Raw genomic sequence first — 25,496 nt, 5'->3', positions numbered from 1 at the left:
AAGTACGATACTTCAAAAGACAAGAGGGAAGTGTACAATAAATGCGCATAGCCTATAGACTGTAACTAAAGCAGTTCTTCGAATAATCAAAGCACAGTGAATAATGTGTAGCCTATAAGAAAAAGTATCAGAAATCACCCATAGAGTGATAATTCAATAATATACCTGTGTGAGACAAATCGGCGAATACATCGTAGGTCGGCGCTGTTATTCAAAGTCCTGAAGGGTATCACAGATGATTGATATTATCGCTTCATTCTTCAGAGCCCGTACTGCTCCGTGCACGTTTGACTAAGACTAAGATATCCTCATTCAAAAAAACACGCTCTTATCCGGCAACAGAGAACAACTGGAGATCCCACACTTAGCATTTAACCGATCCTGACCGCTGTTTAAGAGCACAAAAGATTGTAAACGGAGTGAATCTAGACGCATCCACAGCGCTTGAGATGAACCCGCCGCGGAGCAAAAAACAACCGGAATCTCAGAGTTGAGTTTTAAAGAGGAATCTTAAAAAAATAGGCCTATATCGCACGTGCAATAAGAAAACTTGAAGGCGCCTAATTTCTGATCATGTGTTTGCTTTTCAAACTTGATATACTATGGGCCGGTAACACCCTCTAGTCTGCTGGAGCCTAACAAATCAGTCTGAAGATTTTTTTTTTCGCCTTTAATTACACAGTCATACTCCTCCTCTTCCAGCAAGCGCATATCCCATATTTCCAGCCCACCTCGACTGCACCTCCGTGACATTGACAAAGATTTAAGCAATTTCCCACTTTTTATACAAGTGTCATTATTTTTCGTGGCAAGCACTTCAGGCAGGCATGTAGAACTATGAAACACGATAAAGCACAGCGTGCGAGCACAAAACAGTAGCTATGTAAAGGTTTTTGCTAGTTTCTTCCATTATAAATTAAAACAATTTAGGCCATTTATATCTGTTAACAATAAAGAAACAACAAATACATAAAACTTATTAATTAGTCTTATTTTGAATCTATATAGCCTATTGCTTTAGTTTGCCTATAGGCTATTTTAATTTGAATTATAAATATGCCTTTGACTTTGATTAGCTACATTTTACAGGTCATTGTCTTAATAAAAAAAAATGCTTATGCCTATATGATCAAATCATATCAGGGCAAAGAAAGAATGTAATTGTTGACTACTTTGCGACTTTGGTTTAAGTTTACTTTCACTATCACCTATTACAAACCAGTACAAAGATAAAGCATGACTTTTAAAACATCAAGCATCTTTTATTACATCATACGCTTGGAAATGCACGGATTGTTACAGATGCAAATGCAAGTTTGGGCCTGCAGCGTTCGCAAAGGAAGTCAAAAGTGAATATATGAATTATATCACAAATGTCCACTGTGGTTTCAGTGCGATATAAAAGTTCTACTACATAACAACAGTTTAGTTTTGGGATAAAGGAGAAACGTCTGCTGTAGTGCAATGTTTATATTACATATTCCAGTGCGAGATGAGCACAGGGCCGGTTTTTTTTTTTTTTTTTTTTTTTTTTTTTTTTTTTTGCTGTACAGATAATGATTCCTTTCGCTTTACATCGGCATATTGTGTCAAAGTCAAAGCCAAAGCCCACCCCCTCCGTCCAACTCATAAGTCCAAAACGTTCCACCATGACTTTATGAATAAGACTGAATCAATAACTGAAATGTAACACAATGGACCGCAACAAAAGAGCAACGCAACAAACTCCAAACATGTTAATGATAAAACAATGGATCGGTTTGCGCACGTAAACTATTCTGAAGACAAACATCGACGTGTAGCCTAGATAACTCAACGTTTCTTAGAAATGAAGTATCATTTGTCAAAAGAAAACAGTTGATATAATGTAAAAAAAAATGCCTTTACGTATAACAGTGTGGGATAAGCATTTAAATGACAGGACAGCAGTGTGAGTAAACATGAACACGATTGTCCAGGTATTCGCGCTGCTGCTCCGTGCCAGAAGTGCACTGCTATTCGGGAGAGAGTTTTAGCGAACATAGGATGCATGCCAAGAGGCACAAACTCGACTTCTGACACAATGATATGACCCATATGGGACGTTTGCCAATAAACAATCCAACATTACTATCATTCTGTTTTCAGTTTTAAAGTATCTTGTTCATTTCAACTGTTAAACGTAATGCTATTGCCCTTTTGAGGTTACATACGCGAAACACAGCAACTCGAGAAAAATATTCACAAATGTTAATAAGACAGTGTTTCCCATCGTAACGTACCATTGCACTGTATTGCATGGAATTGAAGGGGGTTCCTGGAGGCCAGATGAATCTGAAGCCGGTACGCTCACATGTCTCAAGTTCGAAAAAAAAATTGTGCTTTTAATTTTTTTCTCTCTCTCTCTTGCTTTTCGTTTCACGTTGTAGTGCTTACAAAAATGAACACCGGAAGAGAATTCTTGGCAGACAGGCGGCAAAATCAACTCAGCGAGCACCTCTAATATTTTTTTATCTTCCTTCCTCTGCAAGTCAGTCTTTTTGGATAGCTTTTGGTGGTTAAGTTGAACGCGGTCCAGAATAGGCTGAGTTTTTGGAAGTGGGTAGGTCTGTGCCTTCACTTTCTCTGTCGTCGCTGTTGCTCGCAGGCAGCAGCCAAACGTAGCTGCGCATTTGGAATTACATCCTTGTTGCTGATTGGTTGGCGCGCCGGCGGAGCTCTGCTCTGCGTTCCATGCCCTAGGCCCCTCACTTCCGCTCGACGGGCAGTGTCACTATTTGCATATTAATACTGACCAAGTCCCATCAAACCGAGACCTAGAGAACTTTAGACTTGTGGCTAAAGATAGGTCAAATTCCTGTGTGCATTTTGGCATTGGGGATTAAGAATTCCTTGTGGACCGACATGAAAGCAAATATATTAGGCTACTAGCCTACTAAATCAATTCGTATTAAAAATAGAAAAGAAAAGAAAAGAACATTTTTATTTTAATTAAATTGATAATAACGGTTATCAAACATATCACACATATAATATATAAAGACTGTCTGTATTAGGCCTATTAGAGGTGGGGTGTCAAATATGATGTTACGATTAGGCCTATGTTTCAAAATAGGACATATACTACACCAACAAACATCAGTTTGAATGTGTGATAACCATATATATATATATATATATATATATATATATATATATATATATATATATATATATATATATATATATTACGCATACATCAAGATTTTCTATAAAATCTAGTGTCAAATAAAGACACCACTGTTCGGGAGCACAATGATGGCACTGATCCAGCCCACCAGAACACCAGAGCGCAGCACACACAACACACACACACACGCACACACACACACACACACACACACACACACACACACACACACACACACACGCCAGTCCAACAAGGATGAAACGCACATTTGAGCGTGTTTATCGATGTCATCAAATCATGCGACAGAAGTAAGCCTATTAAAACGGAGTAAGGATTAAACATGTCACTTATTTATATAAAAATAGCAATAATGGCATATAACAGAAAACTCAAACAACACATATTTATTATTTGTTATTTTGACAAATTGTATTTTTATATAGGCTATGAGTCACAGGACAATGCAATTAATGTGTTCATCTTAAACAAAATAATTTTCAGATCATTGAGTCTTTAATTTAGGTGAATTGTTACAAAATCAATCGATAAATATCACTCATATTAAACACTATGTAGTAGGCTAATTTGACAAATTGTTTAATCGTTCGGTAGGCTAGGACCTTTTTTTTTCAACAATTTCAACAGAAGAAATTGCACCAAGTTATGGTTCTGTTGTAGCTATATAATGTGTTTTTTATCTGTCATATATACGAACTTTTAAAACTCTTTCACCTACAATGAAGCGTGCCGATCCGAGCACCCAACACTGTCGTTTGGGGACATCCTTGCTCTCACCTCGGAAAGTTCGTTTTGGTTGTGACTGTACTCGTGCCTCACCAAATGAAACTGCCAAGATAAACGACTTTTACAGAATAAATAGTTTATTCAGGTTTACATCATCACACTTGTAGCTAAAACACACGGCTTGTTTGAGCATTATCGAGTAGGTGGAGTGTCATACGAAATGAAGCGAAAGGGCTCCAAATCCTTAGACGTAAACTTTGGCAAGCTCACTTGTGAGCGGAGGACATGAAACCACTATTAACGTATAGAAACACAGATGTCCAGCTGAAGAGTTGAGTTAATTCTGCTCCCTTGTGCCTGTCAAGTTTCAAATGAGTTTGGAAATGTGTCGCGTGCGCACAACGAGCCTCGGTACTGCCTCCGTAAGTTCAATTCATTTCATGAACATAGGTATTCTATTCTCTTGCAGATATATCTCGAGATATCCAACGCCAAACTTTCCTAGTCATTAATTCTCGTTTTACTTGTGCAGTACGTAGGCTATGTACAGCGAACGGATCAGTGGCTCGGAACGGTTGTATTAAGATGATACTTCGTTTCAAATGTCTCAAATTCTAATTATTTTAGACCATGGAGTAAAGAAAAGCAGGGACTTGACGATTAAAAAGTGTTTTCATGTTTCATAGCAGTAGGCTAAGCATTCGTCAAGTCTTACAAGTGAATATTACTCTATGCTACATCACTGTATTCACTGTTTTAAAAATACATTTGCCTTGCAACGTGCACGTTGATTTCTAAAGCTGACAAATAGTTGAGTGGCGAAATGTTTTTATTAAATAGAAACCAGTGACCTTAGGCTTTTGAATAAATAGCTTTAGCCTTTGTATCTATCTTACCATAAATCAGTTAACTGGACAGCCAAGTGACATACGACCGTCTAAAAACAGCCTGAAGTCTACCTAGCTCATTGCTGAGCTTTTCTACGTCTCTGTTATACGTTATAGTTTTTCCGCAAACTTTAAAAAGTGTATTATTGTAATTATTATTAATAATGATGATAATAATTATTATTATTCTAAGAAACTGATAGGCTACCAGCCCATAACTTCCATTCAAACCTTTCACTATGAGACCCAGAAGCGCCTTTTTACCATGTTTTAGTGAGATTTTTTTAATTTATTATATAATTAATTAATGTAACGTGTATTATAGCCTAGTGCTTTGAATCGTTTGAGCCCGACTTGACAATCAGTTATTAAATATATATATAATTGCCTAACTACAATCTATATATGAATTAGTCTAGATTACACGTCAAGTCACACATGGTAGGGGATTTATTTTTTTATTTTTTATGTAGACTAGATAAAAAGACTATGCACATTTATTGTTTTTAATAACACTACCTCTCTAACCAAGCAACCTTTCAAATGCCGTCTTGGGGATGTCCGTTTTGTGTTAAAGAAATTGTATTAGCCTATGTGTTATTTGGCGGCCACTTTGACCAACGTAAAACTGCAGCTATAGCCTATTTGTAGCTTAACAATTTTATCATTATGCTCAAGTTAGATGAACATGAATATAGGTCTACGTATGAATATGAAATTGATAAAAACGTTTTTATTTTATTTATTCTAATATTTCAGTCTGCTTTTCAGGTGAAAATAAATCAAATATGCTATGTATGGTCATGTTTTGTCTATTCAGTTTTCAATAAATCCATACTATAATATCATATTACATTACAGGCCATCCTGCCAGGGTGTCCCCCGTCTGTGACCCGAGACGCTGGGGTTCAGCGACCCTAAAGAGGATATAGCGTTTTGGAAAATGGATGGATGGATTTTACATATTTCGTGTAGTTCTGCTTCAAAATTGGAATCTTTGTGAATTGCTAAATTCTAAAACAGTTATGCCTATTATAGGCTACTAGTATTGTCTTTTAGGTTATTGTAATATAAAGTTTTGTGATATAAATGGTCTTTGCTCTTAATCGGCCTGAATACATCCAATGCATTTTCATATGGCGCCAACAAGGCCATATTTGTTTCAGCGGGCCTAGACTGCAAGCAGGTGATGTTAAACAAATTACGAGAGACTTAGGTGAATAACACATTCGCAAGGTGCATTTTGGTCCTTTACAAAAGAACAAAGGTAGACGGCATCATGTATAGAATTCCAGTGACACGCTCTGCTGTCTTCGAGTCCCCTTTATTTGCTAGTTCCAAAAAAGCACATCTTCTTATGGCTTAGAAACCTGCAACCTAACTTAGACATCAAATGACAGTTTTGACTATTAACCAATGCACACACAAATGTCCTTTAATCACAACAGGACCACAGAATGCCCACAGATTAGCCACTTAAAACCAGATGTGAATTATTAGCCTACATATATATAAAAACACTTAGAGCCATGATGTTTAATAAAGATTGTTGTTGCGCTGCCACAGTAATGATAAAACATTAATGAACGTTCAAATGCTGTTTCCTTTCGTAGCTCGCCTAGCTCGTATATTGGTTAGTATTCTGCGTTGTGTCCGCAGCAACCCCAGTTCGAATCCGGGTCACGACAAAGAACGTCGAAAAGAGTAGCTTTTGTATTTGATTTAATGTGATAGAAAATAAAGAGTTTGGAACAGCCAATTAGTTAATATGCTGTTCAAAAATGGTGAACTACTCGGAGTGTCGGTAGCATAATTAAGCTGACATTAAGCATTTAACCTTAAGAGAGAGAGAATATTATATATATATATATATATATATATATATATATATATATATATATATATATATATATATATATATATATATATATTTGGTTAGAATAAAATCTTTGCTCTTTGTTGATCAATTTAATATGAAGATTTAATAACTTCAAAATACCGTTTTCTGAGGCAGAATGTGCGGCACCAGCACCTCTTGGGTGTACTCTTCCAGAGGTTGTAAGGCACAGCGCAGTTTCCATTCAGCCCTCAAGAATGCTGTAGGGGACAGGCTGTTGGGGAACCGTAGGCCGTGATCGTATAGTGGTTAGTACTCTGCGTTGTGGCCGCAGCAACTCCGTTCGAATCCGGGTCACGGCAAACGTTCCTCTGTCAGGCTGCTATTTTGAGTGGCAAAATTATATGTTCATATATTTTGAAAATGCAAGTGTGATATTGTAGCCTATCATATAATGTCTTTTTACACTTTAAAACCTCTCTTTAATTAAAAAAAAATACTTTAAATTAATGTTCTTGTAACTCAAAAATAGGCTATAAATATAGCCTGTATTTTGCCATCTACAGTGACGATAGTTAGGAGAAAAAAGCATAACCAACGACTGACCTGTATGTTCTTAGGATGTTTGAAGACACCCTCGGTTTTTAATATGTACGCACCAGACGATTTAGGCACCAGAGGGCAGCAAACGACCATGACATGATACCACTGCTGCAAATGGATCGTTAGGAAACTTGGCAGAGATAAATACTGATTATTTACCTCACTGTGTCCAGTAGAGATTACCGCACCTCTAGTAATTCTAGATACGGATATTTATGTCTCCTGGATGGTAGAGACTACTAAAACTGTAGCTAATGTTATTAATGAAAACACATCAACAACCAGTGTTTTAACAGTGTTGTCTTTACCATCAAAGGCGTGTCAACTAATTTCATTAATTTATTTTACAGATTCCCTTAGTGAAATGTAATCAAAGTTAGAAACATGTATGTGTTGTTTTTGTTACAATGTCATTTTAGTTTTAATGTTAGTTTTCTTATTTCCTGTCTCTTTGCCCAATGACTCATCTTTAAAATAAAAAAACCTCACACACTTACACATCAAAAGCACAAAGACACACTCAAAGAGACGCAGAAGGAGCTCTTTTGCACCTGTTGACAACCATGAAAGACTGTCCTTGTTCCTTCGCTACTACGAACCAGCCACCAAGAACAAGAGCAACAACGAGATGCACGCTCAAATAAACAAGGAGAAAGCTTATAGTAAACATGGAATCCTGCCAAAACCACTGCGTCCCATTCACACTCACACACACACCCGTGCATGCATTGCAAATCCTTCAGCTACGAGAAAAAAGCAGCAGGCCTCCACAGAAGAGCCAGGCAAAACTGCTGTGTGCTTGCTTTCTCTCTCTATGTGCGTCTGTCTACCTCCTCACTTCAATAGGTCTTGATTGACAGGACAAGCATGCACCTATGTCGCATGAAATGTGCATCCCTGCAGGCCTTTGTCTGGTCTCAGAACACATGTTCCTGTAACAATGTGCATCTTCATTAGCCACAACTATAGAAGCATCATGGTCTGATATTTTATCTTTCATCTTCGCTAAAGGGGGTTTCCTCCACAAACAGTGGCATAAATACTGAAGTTGTTTTCGTGTGATCACATCACATTTAACGTTTGTGTGTGAAGGGTATGTTGAAAGATATCAATAATATTAGAATGTGCAATGTTGAGTCCTATTGGACTAGGAATTAGAGAAATTAATAAGAAATTAGAGTAGAGACATCCCTGTAATAGTGATGGGAATCTGCCAGTTACAACAACTATAATATGTAACTGTACGACATGCATCAGCATGACAGTCCATTTACTTTCAAATGTTTAATTCTTCTGTCTGTGGATCTAATGACTGTGTACATTTGGAACAACCTGGTGGGTAAATGAAGTCAGATTCTTTTAGTTTGTTTGAAGAAAGACTTTTTTTAACAGTAGTCTAGTTTTAATACTAGTGATTTAAAATTCTAATACTTCATATAAATAATTATTCTCATGCCACAATTTAGGGCTAGTGCTGCAGGTAAACAACAAATCATATAATCATAATTTATCTGCAGGTCTCACATTATTTCTGCTTGCAGGCATTTAGGGTGTAAGCAAGTCGGCATTGAATTAATTAAGGTTTTAAACAGAAGCAACCATTTTTCTTTTTTCTTTTTCAAGAGGTTTTAAAAAGATAAAAACAAAGAGAAACAAGACGAGCAGTACAAAAATAAACAAGAAAATTGTTATAGCATTAAACTCAGCCTTACTACACAATTAGTATTGATGACCTTAATTCATAATCGCAATTTATACTTAATTCACCTATATTTAATTAGAACAGTTAATATAAGTGGCCAGGTTACTTTAATACACACTATTCCTCCATGCAGCAGTTCTAGTCCATACCTTGATGATTCCCTTTTTCCTCTCTCAAGGCTCCTTTCTTTCTAAACGTCCCCTCATCGACCCCCCAACCCTGTTTAGAACAAAGAGGCCTTTTGTTTCCTAATTGCCCAAAGCAGATCTTCGTCAGGCATGGCTACACATTGCTGTAACAGTTAAAGAACCCCTGGTCAATAATTCTCTTCAAAATGCTCTCCATCTGATCGCTCAAAGATAAGTCAACAGATAGTAAGCTATTCATTTATGCCTTTTCACAGCTTTTTGAAAATAGTCTCACGTGTACACATAAGTGCCAGCTTTCCAAAAGTATTCAATAAGTACCCAGGCTGAATCCGAATATGAATACTTCAGTACTATATAGCAGGCAAGAAAAGGTATGTAAAAAGAGTAGGATGTCCAAATTCACGGATGAGGAATTTAGAACCACATATAATACTCTTCCTACATTTATCATTTACCATAAGAGAGAAGTAAAACCTTTTTAATTTGATTATGAAGTTTGCCATGCATCAGATGATTGCACGGGATTTCTTTCCCTCATTAAAGATGCTAAGTACAGTCTTGTACCTTTGTCTGTTTATATATATATATATATATATATATATATATATATATATATATATATATATATATATATATATATACATATATAAAGTCCCTATGGGAAAAATACTTCTGGAACCAAGGCACCTGAAAAAGTGTGCAGGCACTGTTGCTCTCTAACAATGATAGGTCACATGACAACATGGTAGATGTAGTACATCTGGATTACATTCATACTATAGAACATAAGTCCTATTCGGACAGGACTAGTTTTCTTTGTGATTTTAATCCCATTGGAATCTGCCAAGTCTGTGTTTTTTATCTCACACATCTTCTGTAGCCTAAAAAATTCCAGAGTAAATTTCCTACTCTTTTTCGGCAAACTCAGTGGTCCTCTGAGAACTCTAATCCTCAATGTGAATGTCTGCCATGTGTGTTTTTTACTAAACTGACCTACTGCTTGTGCACTAATCTTTCGGATGTTTTAAATATAACTTTATGAAGAGCCAAATCACTTAAATTTCTAAGACTGAACATTTAAATATTAGCAACAGGTTATCTATATGTACAGATTTATCTGCTTAGTTACGTGGGTTAACTATAAGCAGCCATTTCCATAAACTCATGTTAAGTTTATTCAAATAATATCTCTACAATAAATTATGTGATTCAGAAAACTCTGGAAAGGTTGTTCAGTCACATCTGAATGCAGGGCTATACTTTTTAAATGGCTTCAGAGTAATGAATTATTCAGCAGAAATAGCAACGATATTAATGGAATTGTGCTAACTGATATGACAGTTGTCTCAGACTTGTACTGACATCTATGGCTGCAATATCATGCAAAATAAATACTTTTTAGTACCACTGTCAGTATATAAAGGCTCTACTCACAACCAGCTAATTTATTTCTCAAGAATAAGGGTCCAATAAAGCAGAGCTAAAGCAAGTAATATTCAGGTGGTCATGTGATCTTAAAATGGTGTTCTACATGGGGTGACCTGCTCCATGTAAAGTAAAACAGCAAAGGTATTTTAACTTTATTTTTTTTTTAATTCTCTGTATTAATCTGATGGGAGTTTGTCCTTTAGCTTTGGAAAGATTCTAAACAAATTACAAAAACAGCAACAACAACAATAATATTGCATTTATTGTCATTGAATATGTTTTACACATAATGACACAAACTTTAATATTAGAAGTATTATTAAAAATAATAGTAATCTTTATTATGGCAGTAGTGGTGGTAGGGTAATAGTGGTACTAGAGTTTGATGGTGAGATGAAGGTGGCAGAAGCATGCTGCTCTGATAATACACACTGCTGGCAGAGAGCAGTTAGAGGAAGTTGAGCTTGATCCCTACGATAATGATCAAACTAACCTGAGGTATGCCCAGCAGCCGGAATAATTAACACTGTGATTACAGAGCGAGTTTAGCTTCCAGACAAACAAAACATTTAGTTGTTAGATCAGTCTGAGGATTTGAGTCTAAATCAAAAGCACCAAGGTGACCTATCTAAAAAGTACAACGTCACTACTATCATAATGTCAGCTGACACTAATCCCATGTGGTGATCGAGTTTCACGCTGGTCTTCGAAGAGTTAAACCCTAAACTCCTCATGACTCTTCTCTAATAATAGTTAGAAGAATATAGATCACTGTTCTCTCAATTCTGAAAACAAAACATTTAGACAACCAAACAAAATAATATGTAGGCTTATTTACTGAAAAAATTATTTAACAAAATATTACATTTAATGTTATAAATGAGGCTATTTAAAAATATTTATTAGGCTATTTTAAATAAAAAATATTTTAAAAATATTTATTAGGCTATTTCATTATGACAAAACCATTGAATGAAGACTGTTTCTTCCAGTTTTTTAACACATCTTTTAAATGAATGATGAGGGCATCAAATACATTTTAACAATCATTGGTCGCCACCTACTGGTATCATGTAACAAAATCTAAATTTGAAGCGCAACATAGGTTCAAACATCAATTATTCAATTTGTACTGCTGCAACATCTGAGGTTAATAAAACAAACTTTTATCCCAATACTTTCTTTATTGTTTAACGTTTGCAACACAGAAATGTAGCCTAGACTACTATGTAAGTTGACTGTGAAGCTGTTTCAAACATAAAACTTACATGATGAGCTGCTCTCTCTGGATCAGCAGCTGCACTAAAGTAGGTTTAATGTTACTGTCTTTTCAATGGTTAAACAGACATAGCATAATCATCATTTAGGAATAAGATGGAATGTGTTTTAATCAAGATCACGATCTTATAAAGATTAATCATGATTGCATATAGCTATAGCATATGCTATAGCCTATGTATTTTTGTAGCCTATTTGTCATACCAGAACTCAAAAGTAACCCGGGCCCAAGTCAGAAACAGCCCTGAGCATCAGAGCCCATGGTTAAAAAAATAAAAAAAATACCCAGAGCCCAGTGGTCATTCAATCAATATCATAAAAATAGTTGTCACATAATTTCCTCATTTATTTCTTCCCCTACTGCTAATCCTTTTAATTACTGCCTTACTCAATGCTAATGTTATTCACGATTAGTTGGTATTATGCTAATCTTCGACCCACATTCGGCAGGAGAGCAGGAGCATCGTCTGAAGGCCAGATTGCTGGGAGGCTGGCATGCAGACTGACATCAGTCTCCCAGCTGCACAAAGCAAGCCAGACAGAGGGACTCTTAAAAAAAAGACCCTTAATAAAAAAATAATAATAATGGGGGACCGTAGTGTGTACCTTAATGAACGACTGTTGGCCACAGGGATTAGCGATAAATGCTGCTTTCCTCTCTTTCCAAGCCCACCCCAGCATCTGCTGACAGTTCTGACATTTTGAGCAAGTTTCTTAATCTTGAGTATCTGAGTGGTTCGTGTTTCAAAATAATCCATGTCTTTTTTTTTTTTTTTTTAAGCCTATGTGAAACACAGAAAATAGACATATTGTGTAATGTTCCAAATTCTTGATTGAACTCAGATATTTCACTGGACACTGTATAAAAAGGAAAGATCTCCCATCTGTCAATATTCAGTGGTAAACACATGGCATATTTTATTTCTTTATTTTTTATTAATGCATACAAATCTATTGTATAATATCCATGTATACAATAACATTTGTGACCCTGTTTGTGAAATTCAGGCTAAAGTATAAAAATTGAATTATGAGATAACGAGATAACAATTTTACAACATTAATTTCACTATGATTTCAAACGTGGGCACAGCTTTTTTCAGTCTATATTAAAGATATCAAGGTTACATTTTCACAGAATGTTCTTTGAAAAACAGTAAAAAAGAAAAAGAAAAGAAAAAAGGACTTCAGCTGTGTTTTCACAGCCAGGGTCACATTTATACTGGAAATGATTAACTATAAAGGCAGTGGCAGTGTTCCAGATTTAATTACTGCGTTTTTGTTTACAAATTTTCAGAAGAAAAAATATACAAAATGCATATATATATATTTATACATTTAATAGTGCACAATAAAACACTTCACTAATAAGTGTGTAACCCTAACCCTATCTACAACCAGAAAAGACAAATGTTAACATTCCTTTTAACCAAAGAACGATGGTCATTGCAAACGTACTCAAATAAACACATCAAAATAATGTAACTTTAAATTATGGTAAACCTGGTCCTGGAGGCACCCCAACACTGCACGTTTGGCATGTCTCCATAATCAAACACACCTGCAGTGTTGGGGTGCCTCCAGGATTAGGGTTTGGGAACCACTGCCTTATACAATTAAAATTTTCTTTGTTATTATATTTGTCGATGAGTCCTATAGACTCATAGACAAATGGCTCAGACAGAAGCCACAGTTTTGCACAAAATAAATGACTAATTACTTAATGACTATATTTGAAAACACAAAAGTGTTATATTGTATCCAAATAAGCAAATCAAGTTCATAAAATCATTTTTGGACTTCGTCTTGTGCAACAAAGATGATTCCTTTCTAAACACTGTTTTTGCTATAAAATGTTTATAGTGGTAAATCATGCATATTTATAATAATAATCAAATTAAACACTTTAATTAAAACACTGATTTTGGAGCATCCCTTTGTACGTTAATTGATGTAACTGTCCTATTAAAACACACTGATAAACTGTTAACTCACAAGATTGCTAGAAAAAGGAAAAAAGTATTTAACTTAAATAAATAAAAATAATAATAATAATAATAATAATAATAGCATTCATAGTGGAATGAGAAATAGCAGAAGCTTCATTGAAAGCGACACTCAAACAAGAGGCTTTTGTCTGCCAAGAGGGAAAATAGACAAACACAGAGAAAAATGTCAACAAGTGCAGGGCAAGACCACATCTTGTGCGACAGTGTTCATGAGTGGCATGAGCAAAACTAGTGGAGTAAGTCACGAAGTCAACCAAACAACATCAAAAACAACATCAGAAATCATCCAAGCAACGGCTGCAAGAGACATCAGATGGAATAACACTTCACTTCTTATACTTCTTTTAATTTTCATCTGAAGTGACCATGGATCATCTCCGATATACTCTCAAAATGCCCATAACAGCAATAATTGGGATTGACCCCTTGAACATGATTAAAGGTGAGTTATAACCTAAAATTAATATAGATCGCAATATGCAAACAGAAGAGGAACCTTGACCTCCTGAAACAGAGTTTAACGCAGGGTCCTGACCTCACCTGACACCAGTGATATCTGTATACAACACACATTTAGCTAAATATAAACTCATTAGAAGACCGGGTATAAAGCAGGATTACACACAACCATATTCTAACATAAATGTAAAATAAATAAAAGTACAGCAGAAAAAAAATAATCAAATATATAAATACATACACATATTTGGTTTTACAAATCACAAAAAGATTCTAAATAATTATGTAAATACTGCTAAACAACTTTTTCAAATGATAAAACAAAGATTTCAAATTCAAACAGCTACTCTGCAAAACCTTTTCTCAAGACATGCTATGAATCGCACCAAAGGAGGAGTTACGTCACTCAAAAAATTGGTGGGAGAAAGCGAAGGAAAAAAATCCAAAAAGCACCAAACTTACCATCCACCAGGTCCTGGCTGTCATGTCATAACATAGCTGCCATTTGATGGAGCTGTCTGCCGTTTTCCCAGCCATTCTCCCGTCAGTAGCTTTCATCAGGAGCAGCTCAGGAGTAGATAACACACTAATCAAGCCTTCATCAGACGCCACTCTCTCAGCCCCATGTAGGCCAATCCTTATCACACTGCATTATGGGAGAAAAAAGTGCACGCACGCACACACACACACACACACGCAAGCAGCCCTGTGCTGCAGCGATGACTCCAGCCTCCAGTGCTGCCTATAATGACAGGATCAGGATCTGAATCCCTCACACACACACACACACACACTCACACACAGAGAGAAAGCCCCCCACCTCGGCCAGGACTTTAATTTTTTAAGCTGCGCAGAACAGGAGCATACAAAGTTTTTTTTTTTTGCATTTTCATTGGTTCTGTATTGTTGATTATGGTTTTTGGACCCCCCTATAAATACACACACACATTTTGGCCCCCTCCCCCATATGCTCTTCATGTTGATGAAGGGAGGCCCAAATGGGAATTATATTCCCCAAACAAAGACTGGGGAGTTTTATAGACATGAGAGCCGGGCACGGTTCAGATATCACAAGCTTACAGCAAATGAGGGAGGGAGAGACAGAGGGAGCAGGAAAGAGAGAAAGAAAGAGAGGCGCAAACACAAACAGGTATTCCAAGTCCACTCACTAACAAACCTGACGTACTTCATCAAGCTTTGACCATCACTTTCTAAACATTATAGGAAAACTCTACCGATTCAGAAGAAGCAAGAGGATTTAAACATCTTCATTCACAGACAGATTGAAGAAACTAAAAATGCTCAATAATAATACAGTTGTTTCTGCAGTGTAATTAAAAAAATAGTTACCTTTACATAATCTGAACTGAAACATGAGGCTGGTGTTGATAAAACATTTTCATCGGATGATTCTTTAAAAATGACCCTATGCACGTTAGAAGAGTTAATCATTCTGTCATGTTCTCAAGTATCACTGAAGCAATAACAAAATTGCTAATGTAGATGGTTTGTCAGAAAAAATTGTTAGCGCTCAAGTCAACAGTCAACAGAATTCATCCTTAAAAAAGAGAACTACATTTTTTTGTAGTAATTATTTAATATATCAAAGTGAAAGTATATAAAATAAACAATGAAGCAAGCTCTAAATTAATCTTTAAATTATTAGTTAAACGTTTGACAGTTGTAATACTTTTAAGAATGAGTAATCTGATGCAACATGGAGGGATGAATCTTGAGATGGAGAAGACAATGGGTGTACTGTTGAAAAATCCATATAGATGTAAAAGGATCGAAAGAATAGTGGAATAGTGAACGGTTTTCTGTAGAGTTTGTTAAGCTAAAGTTAGTGCTTTTAAACCAGATTGTAAGAAAGGTTCTTTCTTAACATGGTTGAAAAATGTGTAAAAAAAAAAAAAAGAAATTGTATAATTATAATATTTCTATATTTATTCAATATTTTATATATATTTATAATTCATATTCATATTCTAAAACTACTTAAGTTCTGTTTAACAATTTAAAACATTTTTAAAGACTTGGCAAAAAAACAATATTAGTAAATATGACAATTATTTAGTTATTTTTAGATCACTCTGGATGGTTAACTTTTCAGTTCATAAATGAAATTTAAAATGTTCAAATGAACTTGATGGCAAAGAGCACACATTCACATTTTTTTAAACCTGAATGTGAAACCCCTTCATTTATTTACAGATTAGATGCTTTACAACTGTATCAGAACTGGTAATGATAACGGACAATTATGCTGCTCATCTTCGATCTAGATTCTGCATAAACCCCACAGCAATTCATGGACAGCTGAAGGTACACACCGCTGCGAAATCTGATGAGCCTCTAGAAGGTTACAAAAAGTGGGGTGCAAAGGCATCAGCTAGCACATAATAATTGGCTTGCATTAATAGCATTAGCACAGTTTTGGTTGTTTAAAGCAATAAAAAGCTAACTTTGATGACATTAAGCAATTATAAGGAATCTCCAGACTAGCATCGGAAGGCTGAGAGATGTAAGCATCATCCAATGGATGCGTTGGAGCGACTGATTTACAGTTCTTATTTGATTCACACAACAATCTTATGTTTGACCACTGTAAAGCAGTCTAACATTCCACTCCTTCAGAATCACATTTAATAAACATACATACAAACAAATGAAGCTCTAGTCATGCTTTTGACATTTGCAGATTTACGCATCAACCTGACTCTTTGCTGTGAGTAGTGGGATTTAACGCTGAATGCCAGCTTTGTTCCATGTTTGGAACTCTCTTTGTAACCTATCCAGACCTTTTTCCCTCGGCAGCGCATTCCCAACCTCCACCTCCTCACAGAATGTTCCCGCCTGCAGCTGCTTCCCTCCACGTGAATTGTGGGATTGTGTGAGAACGTCCCGCGAGTCAGGGCACAGCGCGTCTGGCATTCAGGGGCCGAGGTGGCATTTCAGAAGCAGAAAAATACCTAGAGTGTTGTTTATCCTCCTCGCCATTTGCATTGTCTTTCCATTCATTTCCGAAACCTTTCCCACATTTCCACACAAGGTCTCATGGAGATTATCCTCTTTTCTTACACTTAACTTATTACATCAAAAATAAATAAATAAATAATAATTCTGATATAGCTCTTCCAATGTTAGAATTAGACAAATTATTCAAATAATTTGCAGAATAACAATAAACCAAAGTACAAGGGGGCTGATCCATTAAACTGAAAGCAAACAGACTGAAGAAAGCAGAGAACAACTACACTTCTATAACATTTTTTGTTCACTGTCTTCTGAAAAGACATTCTTTTAACATTTCACTTGAATTTCTTCACCTGTTCCATATTGATTTTGACACTGCCTTGATTGGATTAGGATTACATTTTTAGACTATAGTTTTAATTGGATTTCTACTTACTTTCTGTCTAGTATTTGTAAGATTTATATGAAAAATCAATAGGCAAATCAATAATTTGAAAGGCTGGGAAGTGAAAAAAACAGCTGCTACAGACTTACTGTGTACTTAAATCTGTTTATGCTATCTACTCAGTACAAATTGCAACTGTGACATATACAGTTAAGTGCTTTTGTCAATAAATCTATGTTTTTAAATCTAATAATACTAATGCATTAAATATATTATTTATATCATCACTGTTATCAATTCAGGATGAAAAAGACATGTCGATTTCTTCATAATGCTTCTAAAAATGTCATGTATACCTAACAGTCACATTTCAAATAGAGCAAATGCAGCAGTCATGGCTAAGGGTCATTTAAGGTTTATTCATAGTTAAGGCTGAGCCATTGTCTGTTACTAATTAATGATAACCAATGTCCAGAGATGCTCTATAATCCCAGTCTAGCACTGTCCAAGAAACATTAGGATTATAATATCTTCAATAATATATGTCTAAAAGGGATATCATCCCAGATATCACTCCTCTAGATACCCTTTATTAGGTTCTATTCCCATAATTCTCTCTTTTGTTTAACCAGATGTCCACTCCTAGAACAATAACAGGTGGCCATTTGTTTAATTAGGCCAGTTTACTAAGCAGGCCAGACACATGGACAAGCATCAAATTTTAATTCAATATATATACTATAAGCATTCAATTACAACAATCCAGAGAGATATATTTTAAAGCAATTTACAGTGATTGTAATTGGTGAACGTGTAAATAGATTTTTCAGGATGAAACAGGAATTTAATAAACAGTAATTAATGCAAGAAGAGAAAAGGATTGCCATTAATGGAGTAATCTTAAAAAAAAAAAAAAAAAAAAAAAACATTAATTACAAAACCTATTACCATGATCTATTGGAGAGTCTAATTTGTTCACAAATGACCACCTGTTGCTCCACAGAAGAAATGATGCCTGCTTCAGGACAATGAAAAGAAATCATGGTTAATTTAATGACATTATAACACACAAAACCAAATTAAGTGTCATTTCTGAAATAATCAATACATTTAAATCCAGTTGTCACCCATTTATGCAGAGTTTTTGTTTGATTTATTAAAATATTTCCCTGAGCTAAAAAAAAAAAAAAAAAAAAAAAAAAAACTACATGAAACTTTTTGGCAATATCATTTCTGGTAAATTTCATCAAACTTGAAGTATTCAAATACTTTTTTTTTTGTCCAAAAAACTGCAAATTAGAAAGAATTAACAAAAAAAGTTGTTAACAACAGATTTCAAAGTAAAGTAGCAATAAAGAACTGAAATATTAATTACAATAAAACAGAAGGAGACCAAGAAAAACAAAATAAGATCATTTACAATTTCTTATGAAATTGTATATCAGATGCATAAAAGTAATAAAAGGAGAACTAAAAACAGCTTCCTACTAAATGAACCATAATAGAAAGTGATTTAGTCTCAGTGAAGATGGCCATAAACATGCTATGTTCCAGAATAATTTTGGCTGAGAAGAGCCACGCAGGCGAACACTTGCTCAGAGGTCATGACTCAGTCTCTCAGTGAGAGAGCGACATTAAAGAGTCCCAGCCAAGACTTTTTTTCCCTCTGGGATGAGGTGGTCCTGCCATCACACAGGCAATCTTTTAGGGTAATTCAAGGGAGGTACTATCTGCTGTCACTCAAGTGAAGAATGCTGAACGCCAGGGAGCCAGTCAGTGCTGACAGGGGCCGTCATTCACACCACCACACAGTGCAGGACACACGCCGGGCCAATCAACAGAGGCCCCTACTGGGAATGGACAGCATCAGGGCGGGAGGCATCCAACCATGGCAGGGAGAGAGAGAGGGTGGGAGCGAGTGGGCGTGGGGCCTTCGGGGGCAATGCCAGAGTTCGACAAGAGTTAATGGAAGCCACTAGACAACCACTAGGATTAGAGGTTAAGATATGGATTAGTTAAAGGCCTTGACGTTGCATCATGGAGCACAATGACTGAAAACATAATTATCCCATTAAATGAGGAGTCCTGAAAAATATCATCCAGTTCTTATGAAATATAAAACAAATGGAGGCATTCAGCTAATTATCCACCTAAATAAACCAGAAACTGATCAAATTGCACAGAAAATCAAAAATGTCCATCCCAGGCAGAAGTTCAAACAAGGTGGGCAGAGGAAGGGGGTAGAGCTGGTTCTTACTGGCCCAGACGCCACCTTTCAGCAGGGCACAACACACACACACACACACACGCACCCTGCACCGATTCATTGAATTGTTCTTTATCCGACACACCATCCAAAGCACTCTCTCTAAAAGACGTCTCCTCGCAACCGTCCCCTGTGCCGCAGTATTAGACTTGCCAGCCTAGAGGAAGTACATAAGGACCTCTTTGTTAGGTTACACTGGAGGGACATTGTGTAAAATACAGTGCCTGCCTAAGATAAAAGGCTTGCCTTTCCTCTCATCTGAGCTAAGTTTATCCTCCCTGAAGTCTCTCCTTTCTGCCCAGCAGACAAAGGGATGACTTTAGTTTTAGGACCAGCTACCTATCAATACATTCATCATTCTAGAAGAGGGAAATCATGGGGAATTTGCAAGTAATCTCTGAACAGGGGAGTGTGGTAAGCATGTATACTGAGCTAAACAAAGTACCTAAGACCAAACTTATCTAATGGAAAATTGTGCTGCTCTTTGTTTAGGGCACACAACCCTTTTCTAAATGTCCCATTAGACATTACAGGTAAATTCTTTACAGGATTAGACTCTGCAAATTGAGTCTTGGCTATCAGGTGTAGAGCAGTTGGAAGCAGTAGTCAGCCTGTTAATGACTCAGGTATCAAAGTATTGGTATAACACTGAGCCGTGAATAGCAAGGACAACGGCAAACAGGAAACTCACTGTACATTTCCACGGTAGACAGAAGATCCCTACAAACAGTTGGTCATGTTTAGAAAGTCACAAGGCTGCTTCATTAAATGTTATTTTGTAATCAATAATTACAATAGGTTTGATTTTAGAATTTGAGAATATAAATGAAAGAAATATACATTTGTTTATACCGCAATTAGTTTTAGTCCACCAATCTGTTCGGTCGAGTGGTGTTCCAGATGTGTTGATATTTAGTCCACAGCAATGGGATCTCTTAAAAATAGAAGAAACTCTACTGCCTACTCCCAAGGCATGCAAAATACAATCTGAGTACAAATACAAACTTTCTTTCTCTAAAAAAATAAAAATAAATTAAGGTTGCTATTTTTACTTGCAATATTAAAAAATAAAATAAAACAAATATTTGCAATAATGATTCATTTTGAAAACAGGTCCATTATAGCCCAAGTATTCTTAAAAGAAATGTATAATGATGTCTTTGAAATATTTCTTGGTAAACTAATTATTGAAAACCTTTTCAGTGCACATAGTTCTAAATGAACTGGTTATATGAAACTGCCAGAAAAATACACTTTCAAGACTTATTCTGTGGCTAATGGACATAGCCTGCATACTGCATTTCGTTGCCTTGTACCTACATGTGCAGTGACAATAAAGTTGAATCTAATCTAATCTAATCTAATCTAGCCATTTATAGCCACTTATTCTGTGGCTAATTACATCATGTCATGCCATCATGTCCTAAGAGCTGACATGCAAATGTTTGGTGCAGATCTGTCTCCAAAGATGCATACCAGTTTCCAAATTCACAGATTATATGGTTACAGCATTATTATGGATTTTCCGTGATAGTTCCCCAATATGTGCAAATTTGACATCGGCATGCATCATTAGAATGTGTATCAAGTTTCGTTAGGGTTGGACTCACAGACAAATAAGTAAATTAGTATGAGGTAGGATAGCAGGTAGCCAAGAGTGTTAACAAGTTCCTAGCTTCTATGTGCAAAAATTAGGCAAGATTTTTTTATATACCGAAAATCGTGAAAGAATTTAAATTAGTCTGTGTGCCTGAGTATATGCACTCTTTCTGGTAAGTTTATTGAGGGAAAACAAAAGTTGTTATCAGCAAGAATTGGACCTTAAAATAAAGTGTGACCATGTCTTTTTTTTTTTTTTTTTTTTTTTTTTTTTTTTTTTTTTTGTCATAATCCAAAATATGATATATACAATCCAGACATATTAAATCACCCATTTTGGCTCTGTCACATAACAAACAATTGCAGTGCTCAACTGCCACTCATAAATAATCTCCCATAGGTTCATGGGAAAACACTGTAAAGAGTCCATCAAAATGGTTCCTCCTGACTCTCTGTAAAACTAGGTCATCCATGTACCTTTTCTCCTATTGTTTTTGAAAAATACTATTTGGACATACAACTGTACAATATAGAAAGTAAGCTTTTTATTTATTTTTGATTACAAGCAAAAAAGGAAGCATAATTCTCTGTGACAGGAAGCAGAGATGAAGTTGGAACTTACAGTGAAAGCCATTACAACTAAAACCATAATGCAAATATAGCTGAAATGATCCTTCAAACAATGCTGAAATACTGATAAGCAGCATAGAACAATATCATGTAAAAGTTGTGACTATTTAATTTGAAATAAATTTCCCTTGAATCCCATTCATGGCAGTACCAGTAGTCTGTCTCAACTAATAACCAGTCAACATTTTCAACACAAATTTTAAAATGATACAGACTTTATAATCATTCATGTATATTTAAAAGGTTTTCATTAATCCTTTATTCATATTTCCATACCTTCATATTTAAAAGTACATTAACTACTAGCCTATCAAGGATCATATACTAGCTAATGAAGCACATAAAAGTATCACTTACACAATGAAACATCACAATAAATATTCAGTGGAGTCAAAAGCAAATGTTATTGTAATGGTGTGATGTCAAAGCTCTTAAGAACACAGGTCTAATCCAGCAAACCTTGTGCACCACTGGTTAGAGAGGTATTGGCCATCAGTGCATCTGTGTTGCCAGGGCCTCCAAATGGAACCCCAAACTGGCACTTAACTGTCACTGTGACCGTGTGTGGAACAGTGCCTATCACCAGAGAGACCCTGGCACACACCAGGGCATGAGACACAGAGGCAGGCAGAGAGGGCACTGGGCATCTGGCCAGGCACATAGAGGGCTGCTGAGAGGCGAAGCAACACTGCCACAACCAATACAATCTAGCCCTATAAGGAACCCTTCAAATGCCCAAATAAAGGTTATTTTGCAGATATATTAAAGCACCTCAAACTATTTCAAGCATCTTCAAAAGAAAAGAGAATAAACAGGTTCTTCTTGTAAATAAGACACATTTATTGTTTAACATTCTTCCTTTGTTGAGGCCAATTCAGGTGCAACTACAGTGCTCACTGTCTTCTAGGAGGTTTAAGGTTTGTCTTTGCCATAAACAGATTTGGACCAAGTGGGGAACTAGGTGACAACTCAAATCATGTCAGTCATTAGATAAAGTAGACCAAGGTGTTCAAATGGCAGTTGCTCTAATCGCATTCGCAGGCCTAATTCACAAAGCTAATAGTTTAACTGTATCAAGAAAAGCTTTTGACGCAAAAGCCAAACAAGAAACTGTGGTGTTTCAACAGAATAAATCCAGCGTTACAAAGCTTCTGTCCAGACTGCCAGTATGTGGGTGTGGATCTGGAAAGCGGATACGCTCAAGCGTGCATGCACATTAATTGTTTAATAAAAGGTCAGTGGTTCACTACAAAGGAGAAAAGCATTTAATCGACTCTTTTAAGTGAAGAGAGGTTGTGTGGGGAAGAATTAGACATTAAGTGCTGTCAAAAGAGTAATCATTATCCAAAATAAATGTTTTGGTTTAAACAAAATACATTGCGTCAGAGCAACTGAACAACATTCATTAGGAAAACAGTGTGTCAATAATGCAAAATGACAGTTAAAGGCAGTTCATCACTGAGTTCAGTTTAAATAGTGTCTGTGCATTCATTTGCAATCAAGTCAACAATATCTCTGTAAATGAAGTGACCACAACTAAGCAAGCCAGAGGCGACAGCGGCAAGGAACCAAAACTCTATCGGTGACAGAATGGAGCAAAAAAAAAAAAAGGGTCTTTAGAGGGGATCTGTATCTGGGGCTCTAGTTGTCCTGGTTTCCGCTGTCTTTCAGGGATGTAGAGGTCCTTTCTTGGTGATGATCCACCATCTGGTCTGGATACGTACTGGATCCCGTTGACTGCAGTGACCCTCTGATCTGGATACAGACTGGATCTGGTGGCTACAGTGACCTCGGAATAAGAGAGAAACAGACTAATATTAGCGTAGATGCCATTCTTCTAATGATGTAGCAAGTACATTGGGTGTTATGGGAAGTGTTCCCGGTTCACTAATTAATGCAGCCTAAAAATCCTTTAACGGACTTGGACATTAGAAGCATATTAGTGTGTTATGTGTAAGCCAGGTTAAAGAGATGGGTCTTTAATCTAGATTTAAACTGCAAGAGTGTGTCTCCTCCCGAACAATGTTAGGTAGGTTATTCCAGTATACATTTCAGAAAAATAGGTTATGTTTAGATATTAAATATATGTATAATATAAATGTTTTCAAAATATATACTGTACGTGTGTGAATTCAAATATACATAAATATACACAGAACACACATATATATTATGCAAACAAAAACTTATTTTGGACCCTATTAATCACGATTAATCTTCTGACAGGACTGAAAAATCTTCTGAAAGTGCACACAGAGCTTTAATTTTAGGGTATACTAATCAAAATTAGAGAAAAATTTAAGGAATTACAGTCTTTCAATATGTACCTTAAAAGAATGCAGTTGTTGAGCTCAACAACTTGGAACTGTTATAAATCATAAAACATCATCTGTGAAACATGGTAGACCAGTGTGATGACATGGGCATGCATGGCTTCCAGTGGTACTGGGTTACTGGTGTTTATTGATGACGAGACAGAAGACAGAAGCATCCAGGTGAATTCTGAAGAGTTTATAATGTCTGCCCAGATCCAGCCAAATGAAGTAAGGTTGACTGGACAGACAATGAACAATGACCCAAAACATGGAGCAAAAGCAACCCAGGAGTATTTGAAGGTAAAAAATTGGAATATACTGCTTTAGCCAAATCAATCTCCTGATTTCAACCCATTGAGCATGCATTTCACTTGTTAAAGACAAAACTAAAGGCAGAGAGACCCAGAAACAAACGGGTGTTCAAGTGATGTCAGCTGTAGTAAAGGCCTGAGAAAACTTCACAAAAGAGGAAACCCAGTCTCTGGCGATGTCCATGAGATCCAGGCTTAAGGCAGTCATTGTCTGCAAAGGATTCTCAACTACATATAAAACATTTACATTTTATTTATTTGTTCAATTACATTTGTCTGTTTATAAAAAAAGGGTTGTAATTCTTAAGCATTTTATTTTATACTTTTGTTCAACCCCTTGAATTAAAGATTTAAGTCTGCACTTGAATGTCGTGTTGATGGTATCATTTTAATGATATTCTGGTGGCATACAAAGCCAAAATTATGAAAATCGTGTCAGTGTCCAAATATAGAACTGTATGAATACATACTGAAAACTGAGCATATCATATAAACAATGTTAAAATAAATTATAAAAACTTCAAAAAAATAGTATACATTTATTAATTATAAATGATGTTAACTATTATGACAAAGCAATTTGAAAACTCCACAAAGGCTATAGAGCAAAATGGAAATGATGTTTGAAATAAATGTTGAGCTTCATGCATTTTACAAATTTTTGTCATTTTTTTATTACGAATTAAATTATCTTTTAAGAATGTGCAAAGCACTTTAAGAGACTTTCTAAATGTCAAAAAAAAAATGCCCTGGGTTGAAGGAACAACCAA

General features: G+C 35.9%; 1 protein-coding gene across 4 annotated transcripts in view; it reads right to left on the bottom strand.

Annotated features, from left to right (window-relative positions):
* Positions 1-15,061, bottom strand: part of LOC113078635 (nuclear factor 1 B-type) — a 90,662-nt gene extending 75,601 nt beyond the window's left edge. The window contains exon 1 of one of the 4 annotated variants that reach the window (XM_026250962.1): positions 14,707-15,061. In XM_026250962.1, the coding sequence (XP_026106747.1) occupies positions 14,707-14,802 (96 nt within the window). In that variant the 5' untranslated portion in view covers positions 14,803-15,061. Of the gene's footprint in view, positions 1-165; positions 763-2,261; positions 2,796-14,706 lie in introns of those variants that run through there. The other 3 variants (XM_026250966.1, XM_026250964.1, XM_026250963.1) reach the window with 3 other exon arrangements.
* Between the last annotated feature and the right edge of the window lie 10,435 nt (positions 15,062-25,496).

The sequence above is a fragment of the Carassius auratus genome, unplaced genomic scaffold (genome assembly GCF_003368295.1).
Source record: "Carassius auratus strain Wakin unplaced genomic scaffold, ASM336829v1 scaf_tig00026160, whole genome shotgun sequence".
NCBI classification, from domain to species: Eukaryota; Metazoa; Chordata; class Actinopteri; order Cypriniformes; family Cyprinidae; genus Carassius; species Carassius auratus.
The sequence above is the reverse complement of the archived record's forward strand: the minus strand, read 5'-3'. Positions and strand labels throughout refer to the sequence as shown.